Source organism: Tachyglossus aculeatus, chromosome 14, assembly GCF_015852505.1.
Source record: "Tachyglossus aculeatus isolate mTacAcu1 chromosome 14, mTacAcu1.pri, whole genome shotgun sequence".
In the NCBI taxonomy this organism is placed as follows: domain Eukaryota; kingdom Metazoa; phylum Chordata; class Mammalia; order Monotremata; family Tachyglossidae; genus Tachyglossus; species Tachyglossus aculeatus.
The window spans coordinates 48900311-48922653 of record NC_052079.1 but is presented as its reverse complement, the minus strand read 5'-3'; the positions used below and the strand labels follow the sequence as shown (position 1 = coordinate 48922653).

General features: G+C 48.8%; 1 protein-coding gene across 1 annotated transcript; it reads left to right on the top strand.

Moving 5' to 3' along the window:
* Positions 1-1857: 1857 nt before the first annotated feature.
* Positions 1858-21957, top strand: RAC2 (Rac family small GTPase 2). Its single transcript, XM_038756327.1, has 7 exons — positions 1858-2027; positions 3638-3709; positions 14948-15065; positions 15745-15807; positions 16062-16221; positions 19666-19798; positions 21710-21957. The coding sequence occupies exons 1-6, from the start codon at positions 1993-1995 to the stop codon at positions 19794-19796; spliced, it is 579 nt and encodes a 192-aa protein (XP_038612255.1). The 5' UTR covers positions 1858-1992; the 3' UTR covers positions 19797-19798; positions 21710-21957.
* The last annotated feature ends 386 nt before the right edge of the window (positions 21958-22343 follow it).

Sequence of the window (22343 nt, the reverse complement as noted above, 5' to 3'; positions counted from 1 at the left end):
ACAACTAGTTATATTCATTCAGTCGTATTTATTGAGAGCTTACTGTGTGCAGAGCACTGTAGTTATATCCCCTACTTCTGTGGGAATAATAATAATAATAAATAATAATAATAACAACAATAATAATTGTAGCATTTGTTAAATGTTTACTTTGCACCAAGCACTGTGCAAAGTGCTGGGGTAGATACAGTACAGCTGGGTCAGATCCAGCACTGGTTCCTCATAGGCCTCACGGTCTAAGGGGGAGGGAGGATGGGTATTGAATTCCCATTTTGCAAATGAGGAAACTGAGGCCAAGGGAAGTTAAGTGACCTGCCTAAGGTCACACAGCGGGCAAGTTGCGGAGCCGAGATTAGACCTAAGCCTCCTGACTCCCAAGCCTGTGCTTTTTCCACTAGGCCATGCTGCTTCCCAAGGAAGCTCCTCAAATCCTCAAATATGAGAAGCAGCATGGCTCAGTGGAAAGAGCCCGGGCTTTGGAGTCAGAGGTCAGGGGTTCAAATCCCGGCTCCGCCAGTTGTCAGCTGTGTGACTTTGGGCAAGTCACTTAACTTCTCTGCGCCTCAGTTACCTCATCTGGCAAATGGAGATTAAGACTATGAGCCCCCTGTGAACCCCCTGATCACCCTGTAACCTCCCCAGTGCTTAGAACAGTGCTTTGCACATAGTAAGCACTTAATAAATGCCATTATAAATTTAAAAAATCCGACAGACAATTACTCTCCTTTGATTCAAAACCTTATTGAGGGCACATCTCCTCCAAGAAGTCTTTCCTGACTAATCACCCCTTTCCTCTTCTCCTACCCCCTTCTGAGTCACCCCAACTTGCTCCCTTTGTTCATCCCCCCTTCCCAGCCCCACAGAGCACTTATGTACATATCTGTAATTGATTAATTTTTATTGATGCCTGTCTCTCCACCTTGAGACTATAAGCTCCTTTTGGGCAGGGAATGTGTCTGTCTATTGTAATGCACTCTCCCAAGGGCTTAGTTCAGTGCTCTGCACACAGTGAAAGCTCGATAAATTTGATTGAATTTGATTGAATGAATGAATAAATGAAGCTCACTTCTCTCTGGTCCCTGGGACTTCATGGAGGGAAGTTGTCCCCTGGGAGAGAACAGGGGCCCTGGAGGGTTGGGGAAAATGCCCAGGCCTTTGTCTGGGGCCCAGCCCAGCAATTCTTATGGCCAAGGTCAAGGGCCCAAGCGGAAACCCCTGACAGCCCCGTTTCCCAGCCTGACTTGGCTGGCTCTGGTTTCCGGCATAGATGGGGAAAAGATACTTCTTGGAGGAGGCAGCATGAGGTGAGCGTGGTTGGAGAAACTCCTCCCCATCCTCTGGACCCCTCCCCTTTGTCCCCACTAGAATTAGCCAAGTTCCTGGGTCAGGGGCCCTGCAGGGCCCAGGCTTGAAGCCCCACAGTTCCAGGACATCTGAGAGACATCCCTAGCCCCACCGCAACCTGGCTGACTCATCTCAGACACTACCCTATCTCCCTCACCCTGCCTCAGTTTCCCCACCTGAGAGGAAGTGTGTAACCAATTGTAGCTAGTTTCCCAACCCCACCTGTGGAAAGAGCCTTGGGCAGCGGCTCCCAGTGCTCTCCTCGAGGGTGGAGGTGGACGGACAAGGGAGGAGACGTGGAGCAAAAAGGGTCCGGGGGGCTGGCTAGGGGCAGCTGTTGGGCACGCTCAGGAAGTGCAGAGCAGCTGGGGCAGTGGGCATAAGAAGGGGGCCAAGCATATGCGACAAACCACAGGCCCCGCCTCTACAAACGGCTGAACTGTGGAACAGGGGTGAGGGCAGGCAGATTGAGTAAGTTCCCGTTCCGCTTCCTCTCTCCCTCCCTCTCCTACAACGACCTGACGCTCCCTCAGACTTGTATTTTTCTTTTTCTCTTTTGGGGCCTGGGTCTTTGCCCCTTGTGTCCCCGAAAGGAGGCAGCCTCCTACCCCCAATCCCACCCCCGACGGCTCCAGAAACCCAGAGAAAATGCAGGCCATCAAGTGTGTCGTGGTGGGAGATGGGTAGGTACCAGGGTTTGCTTTGGGGCAGGGTGGGCATTGTCCCCGGGCGGGTTTTTCTTTGTCTTTCCCTGGCTCGGGCTGTCCTTTTCTCTTCTCTCATCGCCTCTCTGGCTGCCGCGCAAACTCCCTCACTGACAGAAGATCTGCCAGCCCCGGAGATGCCTTCAGGGGCAGCCTCAATGATCACCTTCCTCCTTCCTGTGGCACTGAGGCCCAAGGGAGAAGTGCCACTCTGAGGGGGTTAGTGGGCTAGTTCATGCCCGCCCTTCTTAGTGCTCAGAGGAGGGGGAGGGGAAAAGGTGAAGGGGATGAGCTGCCAGAGGTCATGGGACCACCACTGGTTGGGCTGTGCTGTCCTAGGGGCGGTCCTCTGATCCAATCCGGGGAACCTCTTTGGCTCGGAGCTGGAGCAAATGGCCACCTGGTCCACTGGTCCCAGTCCACCTGGTCTTTGGGGGAGTCTTCTGGGTGCCAGTCGCTGATTCTCCCTTCCTTCCTTCATGGGAGGCCTGGGAACAGAGGGATAGAGATGGGATGGGGGGGCAACTGGGGAGAGAAAGGATGGAGATGTGTGAGCGGAGTTCAGGGTGGGTGGGTGGGCAGGAAGTTGGACTGGGCCTGGAAAGATTCCAGCTCTTTCTGGTCCTGCTGCTATCGGCTGAAATGGCTTCCTCGGGTGTCTCTCTAAGTCAGAGAAGTTCCCCGCCATGGAGCTTGGAGGGTTAATGGCCGTGGGTGTTTTGGCTGTGGCTTTGCCTGGTAAGGACTCACCTAGGTCACGTCTTCTTTGAACCTGAGAGGAGGAAGTTTGCATATAAGAAGTTTGTGTTCAATACCTTCACCTTTGGGGTGGAGAGTGGGAGGAGAAATGTGCTGTTGCTGAGCAGAAATAGCTTAAAAGGGGATGAAAGTGGCTATGGCTTCCAGCTCAGGAAGTAGAGAACCCAGAGAAGAAGGCAAGGAAAGGCACCTGGGCCTTCCTGTTGGGAGGAATCGACTTGGGACACGGGTCCCCTCATTTTCACCCCTTGACACCCTCACTCTCAAATCCTTCCATTACCCCCACCACCACCCTGATCTGAAAAAAACTGTCAGCGGAATTGCCTTTAGGACCAAGAGAGAGACACGGGGAGTGGAGGGGGTGGGGAGGGAGGTAGAGAAAAGGAAGGAGAGAACATATCACGTCACCTGTCATTATTCTGTACTTTCCAAGGCCTATTACAGTGCACCACACAAAATGGGTGTCAATAAATGCTGCTGCTACTACTACTAGAAGAAAGAAGGGAGGAAGGGGGTAAGGGAAGGAAGGCAAAGGAAAATTGGGGAGAGGGAGGAGACCGCCCACGTGGTAAACTGTGTGAACTCTCCACAATCCCTGGGGAGTCTCTCTTTCCTGTTTAGAAACCACCTGTCTAAGCTGAAACCTGCTAGTTTCCTCCTTTAGATCAGCCTTCCGATTCCATTTTTCATCCTCCCATGATCCACTCTTTCCCTCTGCTGGAAACATGGGGTGGGAGAGGAGAGGTGGAGGGTGTGGAGCTGCGGGGAGAGGAAGAAAGGGGAAGCCATCCTCACTTTCTTCCACCCCCTTTATGCCTCTTGTCTTTCAGAGCTGTGGGAAAAACCTGCCTTCTCATCAGCTACACCACCAATGCCTTTCCCGGCGAGTACATCCCCACCGTGTGAGTTCTCAGTGGGCAAAGGGGAATGGGTTGGGGGGAGAAGATGGGAAGGACTTGGGTTTGCGTTTCCTATGGACAGGAAATCTGGGGATGGGGTGACGTAGAAAGTCACTGTCCAGCCATCAGACCCGTCCCCTGTGAAGAAGCTGAGGCAAGGAGGCCTGTTCTAGGATTTGTACCCTTTATTCATCTTACCTTCAGTCCCAATTTATTTATATTAATGTCTGTCTCCCCCGCTAGTCTGTAAGCTCCTTGTGGGCTGGGAACGTGTCTACCACTCGGTTATATTGTACTCTCCCAAGTGCTTAGTACAGTGCTCTGCGTACAGGAAACACTCAGTAAATACCCTTGATTGATTGAGGCCACAGGTGACTCTCAATTATCCACACTCTGGATCGTCCGCACTGTGGATTATCCACGGGAACATCCCGGAGCCTGCTTTTAGAACAGCCTGTCCCGCTGGCTTTTAAAACATAAGCAAATCCCTGATTGGGTCAGACTTGTTGTCATCCAGTCCAGAGATTGGTGGCAACAGGTCGGTGACATATTCAGGACTCAACCATGTCACCTTTCCCTGCCCACTGTGACAAAAGGATAATTATTATTATACTGATATTTAAATAAATAATAAATAACAATGATATTTGTTAAGCACTGATTCTGTACTATTCGCTGAAATAGATACAAGACAATCACATTGGACACAGTCCTTGTCTCTCATTGGACTCATTGTCTAATGGGAAGGGAAAACAAATATTTCATCTCCATTTTAAAGATGAGGAAACTGAGCCCTGAAGAAGTGAAGTGACTTGCCCAAGGTCACTCAGCAGGCAAGTGGCAGAGCTGGGAATAGAACCCAAGTACCCTGCCTCTAGACTGTAAGGTCCCTGCAGGCAGGGAATGGGCCTACCAATTCTGTATATAGGTATATATGTTTGTACATATCTATTACTCTATTTATTTATTTATTTTACTTGTACATATCTATTCTATTTATTTTATTTTGTTAGTATGTTTGGTTTTGTTCTCTGTCTCCCCCTTTTAGACTGTGAGCCCACTGTTGGGTAGGGACTGTCTCTATATGTTGCCAACTTGTACTTCCCAAGCACTTAGTACAGTGCTCTGCACACAGTAAGCACTCAATAAATATGATTGATTGATTCTGTTGTATTGTACTCTCCCAAGCACTTAGTACAGTGCCCTGCACACGGTAGGTGCTCAATAAATATGATTAATTGATTGATTCCCAGGCCCGGACATTTTCCACCAGGCTCTACTGCTTTTTTCTTGTTTGTTTGTTTTTTAATGGTATTTGTTAAGTGCTTACTGTGTGCCAGGCACTGTACTAATCGCTGGGGCTAGATACAAGCTCATTAGGTTGGACACAGTCCCTGTCCCATGTGGGACCCACAGTCTTAACCCCATTTTACAGATGAGGTAACTGAGGCATAAAGAAGTGAAATGACTTGCCCAAGGTCACATAGCAGACAAGTGGCAGAGCAGGGATTAGAATCCCAGGCCTGTGTTCTATCAACTAAGCCATGTTGCTTCTTTCTCCCACTGTTATGCTACTGACAACTTGGGAAGCAGCAAGAAGAAGCAAGGCCTAGTGATTTCTGCATGGGGTTGAAAATCAGAGGGCCTGGGTTCTAATCCCAGCTCTGCCACTTGTCTGCTGTGTGACCTTGGGCAAGTTACTTAACTTCTCTGTGCCTCAGTTACCTCATCTGTAAAATGGATTTAAGACTGTGATTCCCATGTGGGCATGGTCTGTATCCAATCTGATTAGTTTGTGTCTATCCCAACACAGTACAGCACTTAACAAATAACAATAATAATTTAAAAAAATCACCTAGCTTGGCAAAAGACAAACAAGCTAACCCAGCCCAGCCCAACCCAGGACATCTCACACTGTGCACCGCTCAGGTTTGGACACATCAATCAATCAATAAATCAATGGTATTTATTGAGCACTTACAGTGTGCAGAGCACTGTACTAGATGCATGGGAAAGTACAATACAGTTCATAGATAGGATCCCTACCCTCAAGGAGCCAGCACTTTATATTTACAAACAAAAAGACAGTGAGCCCCATTTGGGAGAGGGACTCTATCTATGTCTAACCTGATTTTCTTGAATCTACTCCAGCTGTTAGCCCAGTGCTTGGTACATAGTACATGCTCAACAATTATCGTTATTATTTTTATTATTATTACAAAGTGCTTTACAATTCTTTATGGGTAAGTCTCCCTAATGTCCAATAATACAAACAACAACAGTAATAATAAAAATAATAATGATAATAATAATAATAATAATAATAATAATAAAAATACAATGCTTATTATGTGCCAAGCACTGGAGTAGTTACAAGATAATCAGGTCCCATTTGGGGCTCCCATTCTAAGCAGGAGAGAAAACAGGTATTGAATTCCCATTTTGCAGATGAGACAACTGAAACACAGAGAAGTTAAGTGACTTGCCCGAGGTCACACAGCAGGTAGGTGGGGGGGCAGAATTAGAACCCTGGTCCTCTGACTCCCAGGCTCGAGCTAGGCTATACTGCTGCTTCTAGGAAGGGAGCAGGTTTTACTATCCCTTGCCTTACTGGAGGGAGAAGCAGATGCTGAGAGGACCATGGCCTTGCCCAAGATCACCTCAGCATGTCAGGATTCCAGCTCCCGACATTCCCAGCTCTGGGACTTTTCCCCTTGGGGTGAGTCAGTAACCTTTCAGGGAAGGCACCAGGAAGCCTCAGAGGCAGTGACAGGAATGGTCTCTGCCCTCTGCCCTGTGAAAATGAGACGGAATAGAGACAAGTTTCAGGACTGAGAAGCAGTGGAACCTAGTGGAAAGGGCATGAAACTGGGTGTCAGAAGACCTGGGTTCTAATCCTGGACCTGCCACTATTTGGCTGTGCGACCATGAACAAGTCATGTAACTTCTCTGGGCCCCAGTCTTCCCATCTGTAACATGGTGATTAAATACCTGTTCTGCCTCCCCCTTAGACTGTGAGCTCCAACAACATGTACTTCCCAAGCTTTTAGTCCAGTGCTTTGCACACAGTAAGTGCTCAATAAATACGATTGAATGAATTAATGAATGAATGAAGAATGGGGACTCTGCCCAATTTAATTATATTGGGCTTGGCACACACTAGGCACTTAAAAATACCATAATTGTTTTTATTGTGAGGGCAGATACGGTTTACTACATCATATAAGCCCATAAATACCTAGGGGAACACCTCCCCACCCCCGCCCGATTTAGAAACAAAAGCAAACACTGAGATCTTTTGCTGGTCATTTTAAAATTAACGGTTAAATAGCAGATTCCTATAAAGTTAAAGTCTGATAAAGTTAAAATCTGATATGGTAGAAGCAGCGTGGCTCAGCGGAAAGAGCAGGGGCTTGGGAATGAGAGGTAGTGGGTTCTAATCCTGGCTCCGCCACTTGTCAGCTGTGTGACTCTAGGGAGTCACTTTACTTCTCTGGGCCTCAGTGACCTCATCTGTAAAATGGGGATTAAGACTGTGAGCCCCATGTGGGACAACCTGATTACCTTGTATCCCCCCCCCCCCCCCCCCCCCAGTGCTTAGAATAGTGCTTGGCACATAGTAAGCACTTAACAAATGCCATTATTATTATTATTATTATTATTATTATTATTATTATTATTATTATTATTATTATTATTATGGTACCCCCACTAGGTCACGTGTGAGATGTGGGCCTAACAACAGCTACTTGAAAGGCATTTTACAGAAGGAGAGTTTTCGGCTTTAACCAATCTAAAGAGTCAGAATCCACAAGACCAGCTCCTGATGGTCTGTGTGTTCTGTTCTCAGCTTCTCGTTGGTCAGCTATTGAAATCCCAGGCAGGATTCCCAGGTGCCCTGACAACCCACTGTATGGTTAGATTTCTTCATTTATTGATGATCACTTCTCCCCTTAAGCGAGAACTGATTGAGGATAAGCCGTTTTTTCCCCCTTACCATACGTGAAGTAGCTGACTCCTTATAATAAATAATGATGGCATTTATTAAACGCTTACTATGTGCCAAGCACTGTTCTAGGCTCTGGGGAGGTTACAAGGTGATCAGGTTGTCCCTCGTGGGGCTCACAGTCTCAATCCCCATTTTACAGATGAAGTAACTGAGGCACAGAGAAGTTAAGTGACTTGCCCAAAGTCACACAGCTGATAATTGGCAGAGCTGGGGTCTGAACCCATGACCTCTGACTCCAAAGCCCGTGCTCTTTCCACTGAACCACGCTGCTTCTCCTAATGGAAAAAACACACTGCTCGGATGAAAATAGATTTGTGACTGATTTTTCCTGTGGCAATGGAAGAAAGCATATTTTAGGGAGAATTTTTCCAGAATGGGAATGGTGATGAGGGCTGGGGTGGAGGAGAGGGAGAAGAATTCATCAGGCCCCAATCTATCAACCAATCAATCACCAGTAGTTATTGAGCATCTAATTGCGTGCTCCCAAGTACTAAGTGCTTGGGAGAATACAATAGAGTAGGTAGACATGATCCCTGCCCTCCCAGGAGTTTGCAATCTAGCCAGGAGGTCCCATGGATTTTATGTTATTCAGCTATGTCCATTATTTGGGGTTCACTAAGTAACAGCGTAGCCTAGCAGAAAGCCTCAGAGCCAGAGGATGTGGGTTCTAATCCTGGTGCCGCCACTTGCCTGCTAAGTGACCTTGGGCAAGGTGCTTCACTTTACTGTGCCTCAGTTTCCTCAGCTGCAAATGGGGATTCAATAACTGTTTTCCCTTCTACTTAGACTGTGAGCCCCCTGTGGGACACAGACTGTGTCTGACCTGATTAAGTTGTATCTACCTCTGCACCTAGAACAGTGCTTCATACACAGTGAGTGCTTAACAAATACCATTAAAAAAATGCCACTTCGGGGTGAGAAAGTGTCCACCTAGCCTGGTACAGGCATCTTGTTTCTGTCGGTGGATATTAAGAGGTCCAGTGGTGGCTACCTGAGGACCAGAAGCTTCTGTTGGGGTGGGCACGAGTCCAGCCTGGAGGAACTGGTCTCAGGGGTACGCAGAGTGGGGGAAGGGGCCAAGTTCTGGGTTTCTCTGTGTTGAGTTAAGAGGAGAGAGTAGGGGACAAGTCTTTCTGTCAGGCTTCCAAGCTTCCTTTCTCCTCTCATCAAGAAGAACATTCCAATAAAGTGGGATGGGGACACCCAAAGATCCCACTCTTTCTCTCTCTCTGCAGCCCATGTTAGAGATATAGATGTATTCAATCGCACCCTTAGACTATGTCCCCTGGAGGAAGGAGACCTTTAGACTATGTCTGATCTGATAGTATTGCATCAATTACAGTGCTTAGCCCATAGTAAGCACTTAACAAATGAATTAATTACCCTGCCAGGGCACATTCTCTGAGCCGTGAGTGTGTTGTGCAAGTGTCTATGTATGTATGTGTGTGTGTAATAATAATAATGGTACTTGTTAAGCACTTACTATGTGCCAAGCACCATTCTAAGCCCTGGGGTACATACAAATTAATCAGATCCCTGTTCCACACGAGACTCCCAGTCTCAATCAATGTGCCTCCAGCCCACAACTGTTACCTCTCCCATCTCTGTTCTTGCTCAGACCTATCCATCTCTTTTTAATCGTCCTCCACTCATTTTCACCTACCCATATCCCTCTGCTCCCTCAGACCTTGCAGAAAAAACCCATTCCATGATTAACTCCACTTCTATAAGTCTTACTAATTAATCAGCCCCCAATCAATCAATCAATCACCAGTACAGAGCCCAGTACTAAGCACTTGGGAGAAGTGCTTGGGAGAAGAGAAGCAGCATGGTTCAGTGGAAAGAGCCCGGGATTTGGAGTCAGAAGGACCTGGGCTCTAATCAGGCTCCTCCACTTGACTGTTGTGTGACCTTGGGCAATTCACTTCACTTCTCTGTGTCTCAGTTCCCTCATCTGTAAAATGGGGATTAAGACTGTGAGCCCCATGAGGGACAGGGACTGTGCCCAATCCGATTTGCTTGCATCCACCCCAGTGCTTAATGCAGTGTCTGGCACATAGTAAGGGCTTAAAAAATACCACAATTATTTATATTATTACTACTACAATTACAACTACTATGACTACCACTATTATTATTATTATTACTAGGACTACTACTGCTATGACTTCTATGATTACTACTACTACTACTACTACTGGCATTCAGTATGAAATAACTCCATGTGTTTAGAAACCCTTTGGCAACAAGGTTGCCAAAAAGTTCAGAAAGTCTCAGGAGGGAATCTTTGGCACTAAACATTAAATAACGCCATCTTCTAAGAAAACAGCAGGATTTTGGGAGCCAGGACCAAATCTTAGCCCTTGGGTTAGGATCTGGGGTGGTGGCCTCTCTTAGGGTAAGGGGCTTTAGACAGAGTCCAGCTAGCCTCCCGCTATCCTGCAAAAATTCCTGCATCTGTCTCCAGTTGACCCCCCGGTATCCTGCAAAAATTTCTGCATCTGTCCTGAGAGAGCCCCTTTCACTGGAGTTCTGTAGCCACTTGAGAGCGAACACTTGGAAATGAGCAGAAGAGGACCAAACTGTTTTTAACTCTCTGTTCAATCAATCAGTCCATCAATCAGTTGTATTTATTGAGTGCTTACTGTTTGCTGAGCACTGTGCTAAGCGCTTGGGAGAATACAATCGAGCAGATTTGGTAGACACGTTCCCTGCCCACAAGGAGTTTACAATCTAGAGGGGGAGACAGGCATAAAAATAAATTATAGATATGTTCATAAGTGCTGTGGGTCTGAGGGTGGGGTGAATCATAGTGCAAGGGTGACACAGGAGAAAAAGGGAGTAGGGGAAATGAGGGCTTATGGGGTTGGGAGTTGGGAGTTGGGAACCAATGTCTCTGGAGAAACTTTCATTCAATCATATTTATTGAGCGCTTACTGTGTGCAGAGCACTGTACTAAGCTCTTGAAGTTCTTATAGGTTTGGGTGGTCTTGGTTGGACATCCACAAAATGGCATCTGGGACATCCTTATATTACCCTACATGCTCAGTGTAATGTTTATGATCAATCAATCAATCAATGATATTTATTGAGCGCGTACTATATGCAGAGATATGTACTAAGTGCTTGGGAGAGAACAATACAACATAATTAGTGGACATGTTGCCTGCCCATAACAAGTTTATGGCCTAGAGGGGGAGATAGACATTGATATAAGTAATTTGTAATATATAATTTAAAGATATGTGCACGTAAGTGTCGTGGGGTTGAGGGTGGAGCGAATACCAAATGCCCAAAGGATCACAGATTCATTCATTCATTCAATCGTATTTATTGAGCGCTTACTGTGTGCAGAGCACTGTACTAAGCGCTTGGGAAGTACAAGTTGGCAACATATAGAGATGGTCCCTACCCAACAGTGGGCTCACAGTCTAGAAGGGGAGACTGTGATCCCACAGTTTGGACACATCCAAACTTTAAGTTTGGACAGATCCAAACTTAAAGACAATGCAGGAGGGAAAGCGAGCTGGATTGCCCTAGTAATAATGATGGTATTTATTAAGCACTTTTTTAAATCTGCCAAGCACTGTGCTAAGCACTGTGGTTGTTACATTATAATCATATCAGGCACAGTCCCTGGCCTGCATAGACTCACAGTCTAGCAGGGAGGGAGAACAGGCGCCTCATCCCTATTTTACAGATGAGGAACTGAGTCACAGAGAAGCGAAATGACTTGCTCGAGGTCACACTGCAGGCTGTGGTGAAGCTGGGATTAGACCTTGGGCCCCTGGCCCTCCCAGGCCCCGGCTCTTTCCACTAGGTTACACTGCCTCCCCAGTTCCTGCCCTCAAGTAGTTAACAATACAGTCGAGTGGTTAAGCGGGCAGGTTCAAATATAAACCAAATATAAACCCAAATGAGAACTCAGTAAACACAAACTAAAAACACCTCGGTGTAAATATCTCAGGCTGAGTAAAGTGCTGGTAATCTACTGAGCCCTATGGAGAAGCAGTGTGGCCTAATGGATAAAGCCCAGGCCTGGGAGTTAGAAGGACCTTGGTTCTAGTCCCGGCTCTGACACTTGTCCGCTGTGTGACCTTGGGCAAGGCTTTTAGCTTCTCTGTGCCTCAATTACCTCATCTATAAAATGGGGATTAGGACTGTAAACTCCAGGTGGGACATGGACTGTATCCAACCTGGTTACCTTGTATCTATCCCAGTGCTTAGACCAGGGCCTGGTACATAGTAAGTGCTTAATAAATACCATTTTAAAAAATCTAGTTCAGGAGCTGATTGCTCAGCCCAGAGCAGATTGCATATTCCCAGAATCCCCCTAGGCATCATGCCTCTTCTGCAATCCTGGTACCAGAGATAAGCATTCGGTCTGGGGACCCAGAGCTCAGCTGTTTCTGGCCAGTCCTTACTGGAAAGAGCCTGCAATTCCTTCCTCTGTCCCAGCTTTCCCCATTCTGCCTCATCCTAGGGAAAATCTCCGAGAATCAGCCATCCGGTGCCAGTCAGAAAACCCACCACATTTTTGTTAAGTGCTTTCAGTTACTGGGCTTAGATGCTATAAGAAACCAAGTCACACCTAACTAACCCGGACCACACTTACTAAACTTGGGAAAAGACGAGGGGGCCTGATTGGGCGTGGATATTTGCTACAAATTCTAGAAAGCCATCGCACGAAGGAGTTGCCCGTCTGCCCATCCTGAGCTGGGCTCTGGGACTTTTGATTTTATTCTCCTTTGTGTTGGTGTGGAAACAGACTCAGACTTCATCAGGCAGATTTCTCTGCTTCGGGTGACACAACCAAATCCTCTCTGAATGCCCAGGAAGGCACTAAAAACTCGCCCGCTCCTCCAGCTCTCCTGCTCACAGTGGGTGCAGTTTCTTCAGTCAGTCAGTCAAGCATATTTATTCAGCACTTACTGTGTGCAAACCACCTGACCAAGCACTTGGAAGCGTTCAATATAACCATATTCCAAACTGTGCTTCTGGGGTGCAGAATGGACACTGTCTTATGGTTTAATTCAGGAAAACTCAGCCTCTTCAACATCTTTACAACCCACAAAATATTCTAAGCCTTCCACATACCTATAATGCTCTCTCCTCCTCCTTTCCCGTTCTTTTCGCACCTCCTGCTGCTCCCTATAATAATAATAACAATGGTATTTGTTAAGTGCTTACTATGTGCCATGCACTGTTCTAAGCGCTGGGTTAGATACACGGTAATCAGGTTATTCCACATGGGGCTCACAGTCTTAATCCCCATTTTACAGATGAGGTAACTGAGGCACAGAAAAGTTAAGTGACTTGCCCAAAGTCACATAGCGGACAAGTGGTGGAGCTGGGATTAGAACCCACGACCTCTGACTCCCAAGCCCTTGCTCTTTCCACTAAGCCACACTGGACTCAGAGGCTGGCTACTGAGTAACCTTGGGCTAGTCACTTACCTTTTCCATGCTCCAGTCTCCCCGGCAAGTCTGAAAAGGGGGGATATAGCATTTAATAAAAATTGTGGTATTTGCTCAATGCCTCATATGCACTATGCTAAGTAGACACAACCCAATCAGATCAGACACATTCCCTGTCCCACAGACTAAGGTTGTGGAAGAGAGAACAACATGAAAAGCAGAATGGCCTAGTGGAAAGCACACGAGCCTGGGAATCAGAGACGTGGGTTCTATTCCTGGCTCTGCCAAATGCTTGCTGTGTGACCTTGGGCAAGCTACAACTTCTCTGTGCCTCAGTTCTCCTGTTCTCCCGCCTACTTAGACTGCGAGCCCCATGTGGGACAGGGACCATGTCCAACCTAATTAGCTTGTGTCTACCCCAGTGCGTAGAACAGTGTTTCGCACGTAGTAAGTGCTTAACAAATACCATTAATAATGAGGTTTTGACTCCTCATTTCACAGATGAAGAAATTGAGGCACAGAGAAGTTAGATTGTAAGCTCCTTGGCAGGGATTTTGTCTACAGACTCTATTGTATTCTCCCAAGCCTTACTACAGTGCTCTGCGCACAATAAGTGTTCAGTAAATAGTAAGGATTGACAGAACAGGCCAGTGACAGAGCAGACATTAGACCCCCTGACCCGTTTCCAGACTCTCAGTGCTGTGCACCTCCTATTGTCTGCCTAGAGATTGTGCAAACACAGCCTGGGGTTATTATTATTACTATTATTAGTAGCATTAGTAGTGGTAGAATTGTATTTATTATTGTATTATTTATTATTTAATAAATAATTGCATTTATTGAGCTCTTACTGGGTGCACAGCACTGTACTAAGTGCTTGGGAGAGTACAATATAACATCAAACACATTCCCTGCCCACAACGGAAATGTTTTGAGTAGTTCAGAGGATTTTCTATAATTACATGGTATTACGTGCTGACACCTGCCAGAGTCAAATAGCTTTAGCTTCCGCACAGACGAATTCTCCTGAAAACCCAACCACAGTTTACCAAGAGAATGGTGAGGCCAAGCTTAGTGGGTTACTGCCCACCCTCTCTGATAAACCCTGGTCATGTGAGTAGGTGGGCATTAGCCTGGTTGAGAAGAGAAGGGAAGGGCCCAGGGCAGGGTCTTCACATGGAGGTCAAAGAGGAAGGCATTGCTGGTCGGAAGGAGGTGTTTAGCTTTCTAGCTTCGGCTACAGTGGCTGGATTCCCAAGTGAGGAGTCCAAAATGTCAAACTAACATCATGTGGTAGGACTGTATCCCGGCAGAAGCATTTGTAAAATATCATTTTTAAATGGAAAAGCCTATTTCCATTTCCTGGGTTGGGGGAATTGATCAATATAATAAATTTTACTTTTTTTGTATATCACATGCCGCTGAGCCGGGAGGGGGAAGAGGGAGAGGAGGAGGGAGAAGGGGAGGAAAAAGAAGGGGAGGGGCAAGAAGAGGGTGGAAGAGAGGAGCAGGAGGAGGGGAAAGAGGAAGGGGGGAAAGAAAGGAGGAGGAGGAGAAGTAGGAGAAAGAGAGAAAGGAGGAGGAGGAGGAGGAGGAGGAGGCAGGGTAGATTTTGTAAAAGCCAGTGGGACCAGGCAAGACTCACTGTCCCCGGGCCAAGTGGCTAGGAGACGGATCTGCATATATGGGCAAGAGAGAGACAGAGACTGCGCCCTCCCTAGATCCTGCCCCAGACCCCCACACCTGGGTGGACTAACTCCCTCTTGACTCCCGGCTTCTCTCTCTCCCTTCCCCACTGTCTCCTATACCGGGCAGATTCGATAACTATTCAGCCAATGTGATGGTGGACAGCAAACCAGTGAACCTGGGACTGTGGGATACGGCTGGTCAGGAGGACTATGACCGTCTGAGGCCCCTCTCCTACCCCCAAACGGTAGGTGTGGCCTCCAGGTCTCCTCTGCCCTCCAGCCTGTGACATCTCCCCTCTGCCTGATTATCCATCTATTGACTCTCCTGTTCACTCCCAGGAGATGCTGTTGGGATGGCTGACCTTGGGTTAGTTCCAATCCACTCCAAGCCTCAGCCTTTTCCTGGCCCCAGTGGCTGTGGGCCCGTGGGGAGGATCTTTGAGGTGGAGAAGTGTTTGGGAGTGACACTCCAATGCCCTCTCCCCCATTCTGACTTTGCCTCATTTTAGGGGTCGCTTCCTGCAGGATTGAGGGAGGCAGTGTGGGAGGTTGGGGGGAAAGACACTGTTGTCCCCCTGGCCAGTGGCCCGCCTACTGAACTGAGTTGGCAGCTCAGCGGGTAACAGAGTCTCTGGAATGGGCAGCCACTCCAAGCACATGTTGACTTAGTTGGTTTGGCCTTCAGCTTGGCCCCACCATCAGTTCAGCTCAGGACTTCCTGCACTGCTCGTGGTCCGCAGGATGTGTGTGTGTGTGTGTGTGTGTGTGTGTGTGTGTGTGTGTGTGTGTGTGTGTGTGTGTGAGAGAGAGAGAGAGAGAGAGAGAGTGAAGGACTTGGGGCACATGGGGAAAGATTAGGCATGTGCTCCCCGACCCCAGGTAACCTTCATCCTCACTCTCTGTGCCGACTTTGGTTTCTCCCAGGACGTCTTCCTGATCTGCTTCTCCCTCGTCAGTCCAGCTTCCTATGAGAACGTCCGAGCCAAGGTGAGAGCCATGTGGCCGGCTGGGAGTCCTAAGGTGGGGCAGAGCAGGGCAGGGGGTGCAGCCTCCATTGAACCCCCCAAAGAGAGTCTGGGTCCAGGATCTCAGCCCATCAGGCAGCAGGGGAGGCTCCCGAGTTGGGGGAACAGACCTCAGCCTGGGTTTGGAATGGGCTCCCGGGGCATGGGGTGGCGATCGTGGGCAGAAAGTTGTTCCTCCCCACTCCCTCACGGCTCCTCTTCCCCGACCTGGGCCAGTGGTTCCCCGAGGTGCGGCACCATTGTCCCAGCACCCCCATCATCCTGGTGGGCACCAAGCTGGACCTGCGGGACGACAAGGACACCATCGAGAAGCTGAAGGAGAAGAAGCTGGCACCCATCACCTATCCCCAGGGCCTCGCGCTAGCCAAGGAGATTGGTAGGAGCCTCCCCCTCCAGCGGGCACCTGGAGCCAAGATGGTCTCCCCTCCGGGGCCTAGAACGAGGGAGGGAGGTTGAACAGGAGCCGCTTCCAGCTGTGGGGAGTCCGAGGGGTGGAGATCAGGGACTCTCTAACTTCCGACCACTCACCCGGACCATAAAAATGATAGTATTTTTCCAACACATATTATGTGTCAAGCACTGTGCTTAAGGGCTGAGGTAGACACAAATTAAATGGGTTGGGCACAGTTCCTGTCCCACACAGGGTTCACAGTCTAAAGGAGAGGGAGAATGGGTATTTCATCCCCATTTTACAGATGCAGAAGCTGAGGCCCAGAGAAGTTCAGGGACTTGCCCACGGTCATGAAACAGGCAAGTGGCCAATTTGGGACAAGAACACAAGTCTCCTGACTCATGCTCTTTCCGTTAGGTCACCCTACCATCCAGTCCCTTAAGAGCTGAATCTTCTCCCCTCTAGTTTCCTCTTAACTCTGTCATATGCCTCTTGGCCAGCCAAGGATTCTTCCTCTTGCAGAAAAGGGCCCTTAGCAGGGATTAGCAGCGAAGCAGCATGGCCTAGTGGAAAGACCCTGGACCTGGGCATCAGAGGAACTGCCTTCGAAACTTGGCTCTGCCACTTTTCTGCTGTGTGACAGTGGGCAAGTCACTTCACTTCTCTGGGCCTCAGTTACTTCATCTGTAAAATGGGGGTAAGACAGTAAGCCACATGTGGAACAGGGACTGTGTCCAACCTGATTATTTTGTATCTACCCCGCTAGTTAGTATAGTGCCTGGCACATATAAGCACTTACCAAATACCATTAAAAAAAAAGAATTGGCATCCCTACCATTCCCTTGGTCCTCCCTCCCTGACCCCAGAAGAGGAGACCTTTCTTTCTGTCCCCATCCTGGGAGCTAGGCCTTCACTGACCACCTTTCCCCTCCCTCTCCAAATCCAGGGCCTCCTCTCAGGCTGAGAAACATGAGCTCGCATTTAGTGTCCAGAAAAGGCTTGGCCTGTCCTGCTCTGATCTGCTGGGCCCTGCTGGGCCTTGCTCTGCCCTCCCTGCCCCCACTCTCTCGGTCTGCCTCTCACTCTCACCACCACCACCCCCCTCCACCGGAACTGGGAGGGTCTTGGAGGTATCAAGCATCTCTAGCAGGAAGGGAACCCACAGCTTCCTGTTCTCTCCTGTGACCAGCTTAATCTAAAATGAATTCGTCTGTTTGTCCCTAGACTTGCCTCCTCTGTCTCCTCCCCAAACCCTCTCTTGCTTCTTCTGCTTGGTGCTGCTCTTGCCTGAGGACGACCCCCTGCCCTGTCTCCAAAATGAGTTCATCAATCAATCAATCCGTCAACAGTGTATACTGGGCACTGACTGCTGAACCCTGTTTTCACCACTTAGGAGACTGCACTGAACTGGTAGACATGATGCTGCCCTAGAGGAGCTGACAGTCTAGCGGAGTTCATCTTCCCTTCCTTCTCTTGCTGCTGCTGTTCTACTGCAGGTCTCAGCCCCTCCTGGCACCTATGTTACTGGCTGGCAACGGTGCCCAGCCCTCCTTGCCCCTCACCCACTGGCCCTCTTGTCATCTCTGCCACCCACAAACCACTTCCTTCCTTCTAATTTGAAGGGGCTCTGGGGCCCTGTCGGCTTTGGCGGATCCTTTTGTTATGGTACTTGTGCACTTACTATGTGCCAAGCTCTGTTCTAAGTGCTAGGGTAAATACGAGGTAATTCATTCATTCATTCATTCATTCAATCGTATTCATTGAGCACTTGCTGTGTGCAGAGCACTGTACTAAGCGCTTGGGAAGTACAAGTTGGCAACAAGTTGGTAATCAGGTTGGACACAGTACCTGCCCCCCATGGGGCTCACACACTTAATCCCCATGTTTTACAGATGAGGTAACTGAGGCACAGAGAAGTTAAGTGACTTGCCCAGGGTCACACAACAGACAAGTGGTGGAGCTGGTGATTAGAACCCATAACCTTCTGACTCCAAGGGCCGTGCTGCTTCTCAGCTACCCCTCGTTTGCTGCCTCAGCCAGGTGGCAATGCCTAGCATCCAACCGAGGCACTGGGTCTGCCCACTCGCCAACCTCCTTCACATACACAGTCAAAGGGGAGGCCTTGCAGGACTGGGTGTTTTGCTGGATTTTGAAACTGCTGCCCACCCACTGGGTGAGAGCAGAGCAAAGCCGAACAGAGCAGAGCAAAGTGGAGCAGAGCAGAGCAGCAGAGTAGAGCAAGAGCAGAGCAAAATAAAAGCAGAGCAAAGTAAGGTAGAGCAAAGTAGAGCAGAGCAGGGAGAGCATAGTAGAACAGAGAGATGTTGTGGCCCTAATGGATAGAGTATGGGCCCGAGAGTCAAAGGACCTGGGTTCTAATTCCAGCTTCATTATTTGTCTGCTGCATGACCTTGGCCAAGTCACTTAACATCTCTGTGCCTCAGTTACCTCCCTCTTGGACTTGCGCCTCATGTGGTCCAGGGACTGTGCCAATCTGACTATATGATATCAACCCCAGCACCTAATACAGTGCTTTGCATATAGCAAATACCTTTGATCGATTGATAGTAACCACTTAACAAATTCCACAATTATTATTAGAACAGAGGAGAATAGAGCAGAACAGAGAAACCCAGGCAGAAGAGGGCAGTTCCAGATATAATTCTCATCATAAACATCCCAGATGCCCAACTCTCTTCACATAGAAGACTATACATGTAAGAACTCAAAGCTAGACTGTAAACTCGCTGTGGGTAGGGATTGTGTCTGGCAACTCTGTGGTATTAAACTCTTCCAAGTGCTTTGTTCAGTGCTCTGCACATAGTAAGTGCTCAGGAAATACCACTGATTGATCAACTGGTTGATTAGTGAGGGTCTAAGTGATGCACTGGGACCCAGCACTAACCAATCAGAGAAGGCCTCCGGGAGGAATAAAAATATCTCGTTTTAAAGGAAAATGACTCAGCAGATGGAAGGGTGGAAACTATGAGCTGAATGAGAATTTCCAAGGGGAGAAATAGGGATGGTTTCTTTCCCTGTTCTCAATTTATCTACTGAGGCGCTGAAGCCCCTCTCATCTCCTCTGACCTGAGCTCAGAGTTTAAGGAAGGGAGACAGTGAGAAGGGCATTTAACTTTGAAGATAAAACCCAAAGTGTTACCAGCCCACCCAAAAGTTTGACCAGCCTCCTTCCCCCTTCCCCAACCCATCCACCCAGAAGCCTTTCCAACCGGATCCTAAAGACGAAACTTTTTTTTACTTGACAATTGTTCCTAGCCCAGACAAGGCTGTGGCATTCCCAGGTATGCCCCTGCCACCCTCCCGGCCCCCGACTTTGGCCCCCTGAACAGTGTTTCTCCTGAGGGAGCTTTTTGGGGGGATTATAGAGCCTCTGTCCTCACTGACTAGTGCTCCCTCTCCTCCCCCCAGACTCTGTGAAATACCTAGAGTGTTCAGCGCTCACCCAGCGGGGGCTGAAAACCGTCTTCGATGAGGCCATCCGGGCCGTCCTCTGCCCCCAGCCAACCCGGCCGCAGAAACGTGGCTGCCAACTTCTCTAGAGGTATGTGCCAGAGAGGACTTCCTCTCTCCCATTCCATGTCCCCTGTTCCCCTATTCAGATGCACAGGGCCAGGACCTCTCCTGAGGCAACAGAGTGTCAGCTGGGAGCCCTGATTCTCCTCAGCTCTTATCTAGATGCCAGGCCTTGGGTAGAGTGTTTATTGCCCTAACTGCTCCCCTGCCGCCACCCTGCCTCATGTCTCAGTTTCCCTATGTGGGTCCTGTCAGTGGAACAAGAGGATCTGGCCACTGGGTCAACTGATAAGGAGGCTGGATCACCCTGGGAGAGTGGACTGCTGTTTTGCCTTTACTCCGTGGGGTTTTGCCCCTGCCCGTCTGATCCCCTCCTTGCCCCATCCTCAGCCCAAAAAAGGGCTCCCAAAATAGCAGATGCCAATTTGTGGCACCTGCCACATCTGTGCAAGTTAACCCTCTCCCTGCCTCTTTCCCTCCGGGCTGTCCAAGAGGGAGCCAGACAGTGGCCAAAATTCAAGGGCCAGTCTTGGCTCAAATCAATACTGGATGTCCCTTGGCTTGGACCCTGGGTCTGACCTCTAGGTGGGGAGATATTGTGTATGAGCAATCACACCCTATGCCACTAAACTTTCTAGCTGCCCAGTCCTTGGGCTAACCAGAGTTGTGGTCACCAATACTTCTCTAGGCCCCTGGCCCTGCCCTGGGTCCATTTCCTTTGGATTCTGGTCCTTCCTGGACCATCCTTGAGGATCCACCAGCAAGACAGACTCCACTGGTCTCAAACCCTCACTCCCAGGTGGTCTCTTGATTCCTGTGTTGGCAGACAGGCTCTGGGGTCCTAAGGGTGGGGAGGGGATGTGTCTCTTTATTGTTATATTGTACTCTCCCAAGTGCTTAGTATGGTGCTCTGCACATCCATCCATTCATTCAATCGTATTTATTGAGTGCTTACTGTGTGCAGAGCACTGTACTAGGCACTTGGGAAGTACAAGTTGGCAACATATAGAGACATTTCCTGCCATCTCACAGTCTCACAGCAGGCTCACAGTCTAGAAGGGGGAGACAGACAACAAAACAAGACATATTAACAAAATAAAATAAATAGAATAAATATGTACAAATAAAATAAATAAATAAAGAGTAATAAATACGTACAAATATATATACATATATACAGGTACTGTGGGGAGGGGAAGGAGGTAAGGTGGGGGATGGGGAGGGGGGAGGGGGAGAGGAAGGAGGGGGCTCAGTCTGGGAAGGCCTCCTGGAGGAGGTGAGCTCTCAGTAGGGCTTTGAAGGGAGGAAGAGAGCTAGCTTGGCGGATGTGCGGAGGGAGAGCATTCCAGGCCAGGGGGATGATGTGGGCCGGGGCTCGATGGCGGGACAGGCGAGAACGAGGCACACTGAGGAGATTAGCGGCAGAGGAGCAGAGGGTGTGGGCTGGGCTGTAGAAGGAGAGAAGGGAGGTGAGGTAGGAGGGGGCGAGGTGATGGACAGCCTTGAAGCTGAGGGTGAGAAGTTTTTGCCTGATGCGTAGGTTGACTGGTAGCCCCTGGAGATTTTTGAGGAGGGGAGTAACATGCCCAGAGCGTTTCTGCACAAAGAAGATCTGGGCAGCGGCGTGAAGTATGGATTGATGTGGGGAGAGACAGGAGGATGGGAGATCGGAGAGGAGGCTGATCCTATCCAGTTAGGATAGGATGGGAGATTGAACAAACAGGGTAGCAGTTTGGATGGAGAGGAAAGGGTGGATCTTGGTGATGTTGCGGAGGTGAGACCAGCAGGTTTTGGTGACGGACTGGATGTGAGGGAACACACAGTAAACACTCAATATATATGATTGAAATACGATTGATTGAATGATGGGGAGGAAGAGAGCTGGTCGGTGAGCCTGAACTGTCCACTGATACTCTTCTTCTGCCTCTCACCCATCTAGGTGCCATGGGTGCCTGTTATGACCCCTCTCCCCGGCTCCTCCACCCCCAGATGGAAACGATGACTTCCCTGCTGGTGAGACTTCTCCTCCCCAATGCATTGCTGAGCAGACGTTATCCTTGGTTGTTTATCTTTTTCACCGGAGATATTTCTAGGTCTGAGTGTTCACCTTCTTCCTTGATCTTTACCCCTCTGCTCCAGTTCCAGTGGGAGAGGCAGAAAGAGACAAATAAAACTTATGTTCTTTTACCAGTGGTTTCTCTTGGCACTGTGGTGGTGGGGTGGGGTCCTGGAGTGTGAGGTATGTCTGTTCCTTCCCCAGGGACCACCCCTCCAACTCTTGTGTTGGTCCACCCAGGCAGTCACACCCACCCATCACTGTTAGCCCGCCTATCCCTCCATCCATTATCTATCCTCCCATCAATCATCCATTCACCCACCCATCCACCAACTGATACATCATTCACTCATCCACCCACCCATCCATCAATTCACCCATCCATCAATCCACCCACCCATCCATCAATTCACCCAACCATCCATCCATCCATCCACCCAACCCCCCACCCAACTATCCATCATTCATCCACCTCTCCATCCATCCGTGTGTCTGTCAGCACACCCCTGAATTACAT

Bases quoted from the DNA above. Each gene is read 5' to 3' on its own strand.
- RAC2 (XM_038756327.1), top strand. From the start codon at position 1,993: ATGCAGGCCATCAAGTGTGTCGTGGTGGGAGATGG. The intron at 3,710-14,947 runs GTGAGTTCTCAG...TATACCGGGCAG, and splicing joins GGCGAGTACATCCCCACCGT to ATTCGATAACTATTCAGCCA. The intron at 15,066-15,744 runs GTAGGTGTGGCC...GGTTTCTCCCAG, and splicing joins CCCTCTCCTACCCCCAAACG to GACGTCTTCCTGATCTGCTT.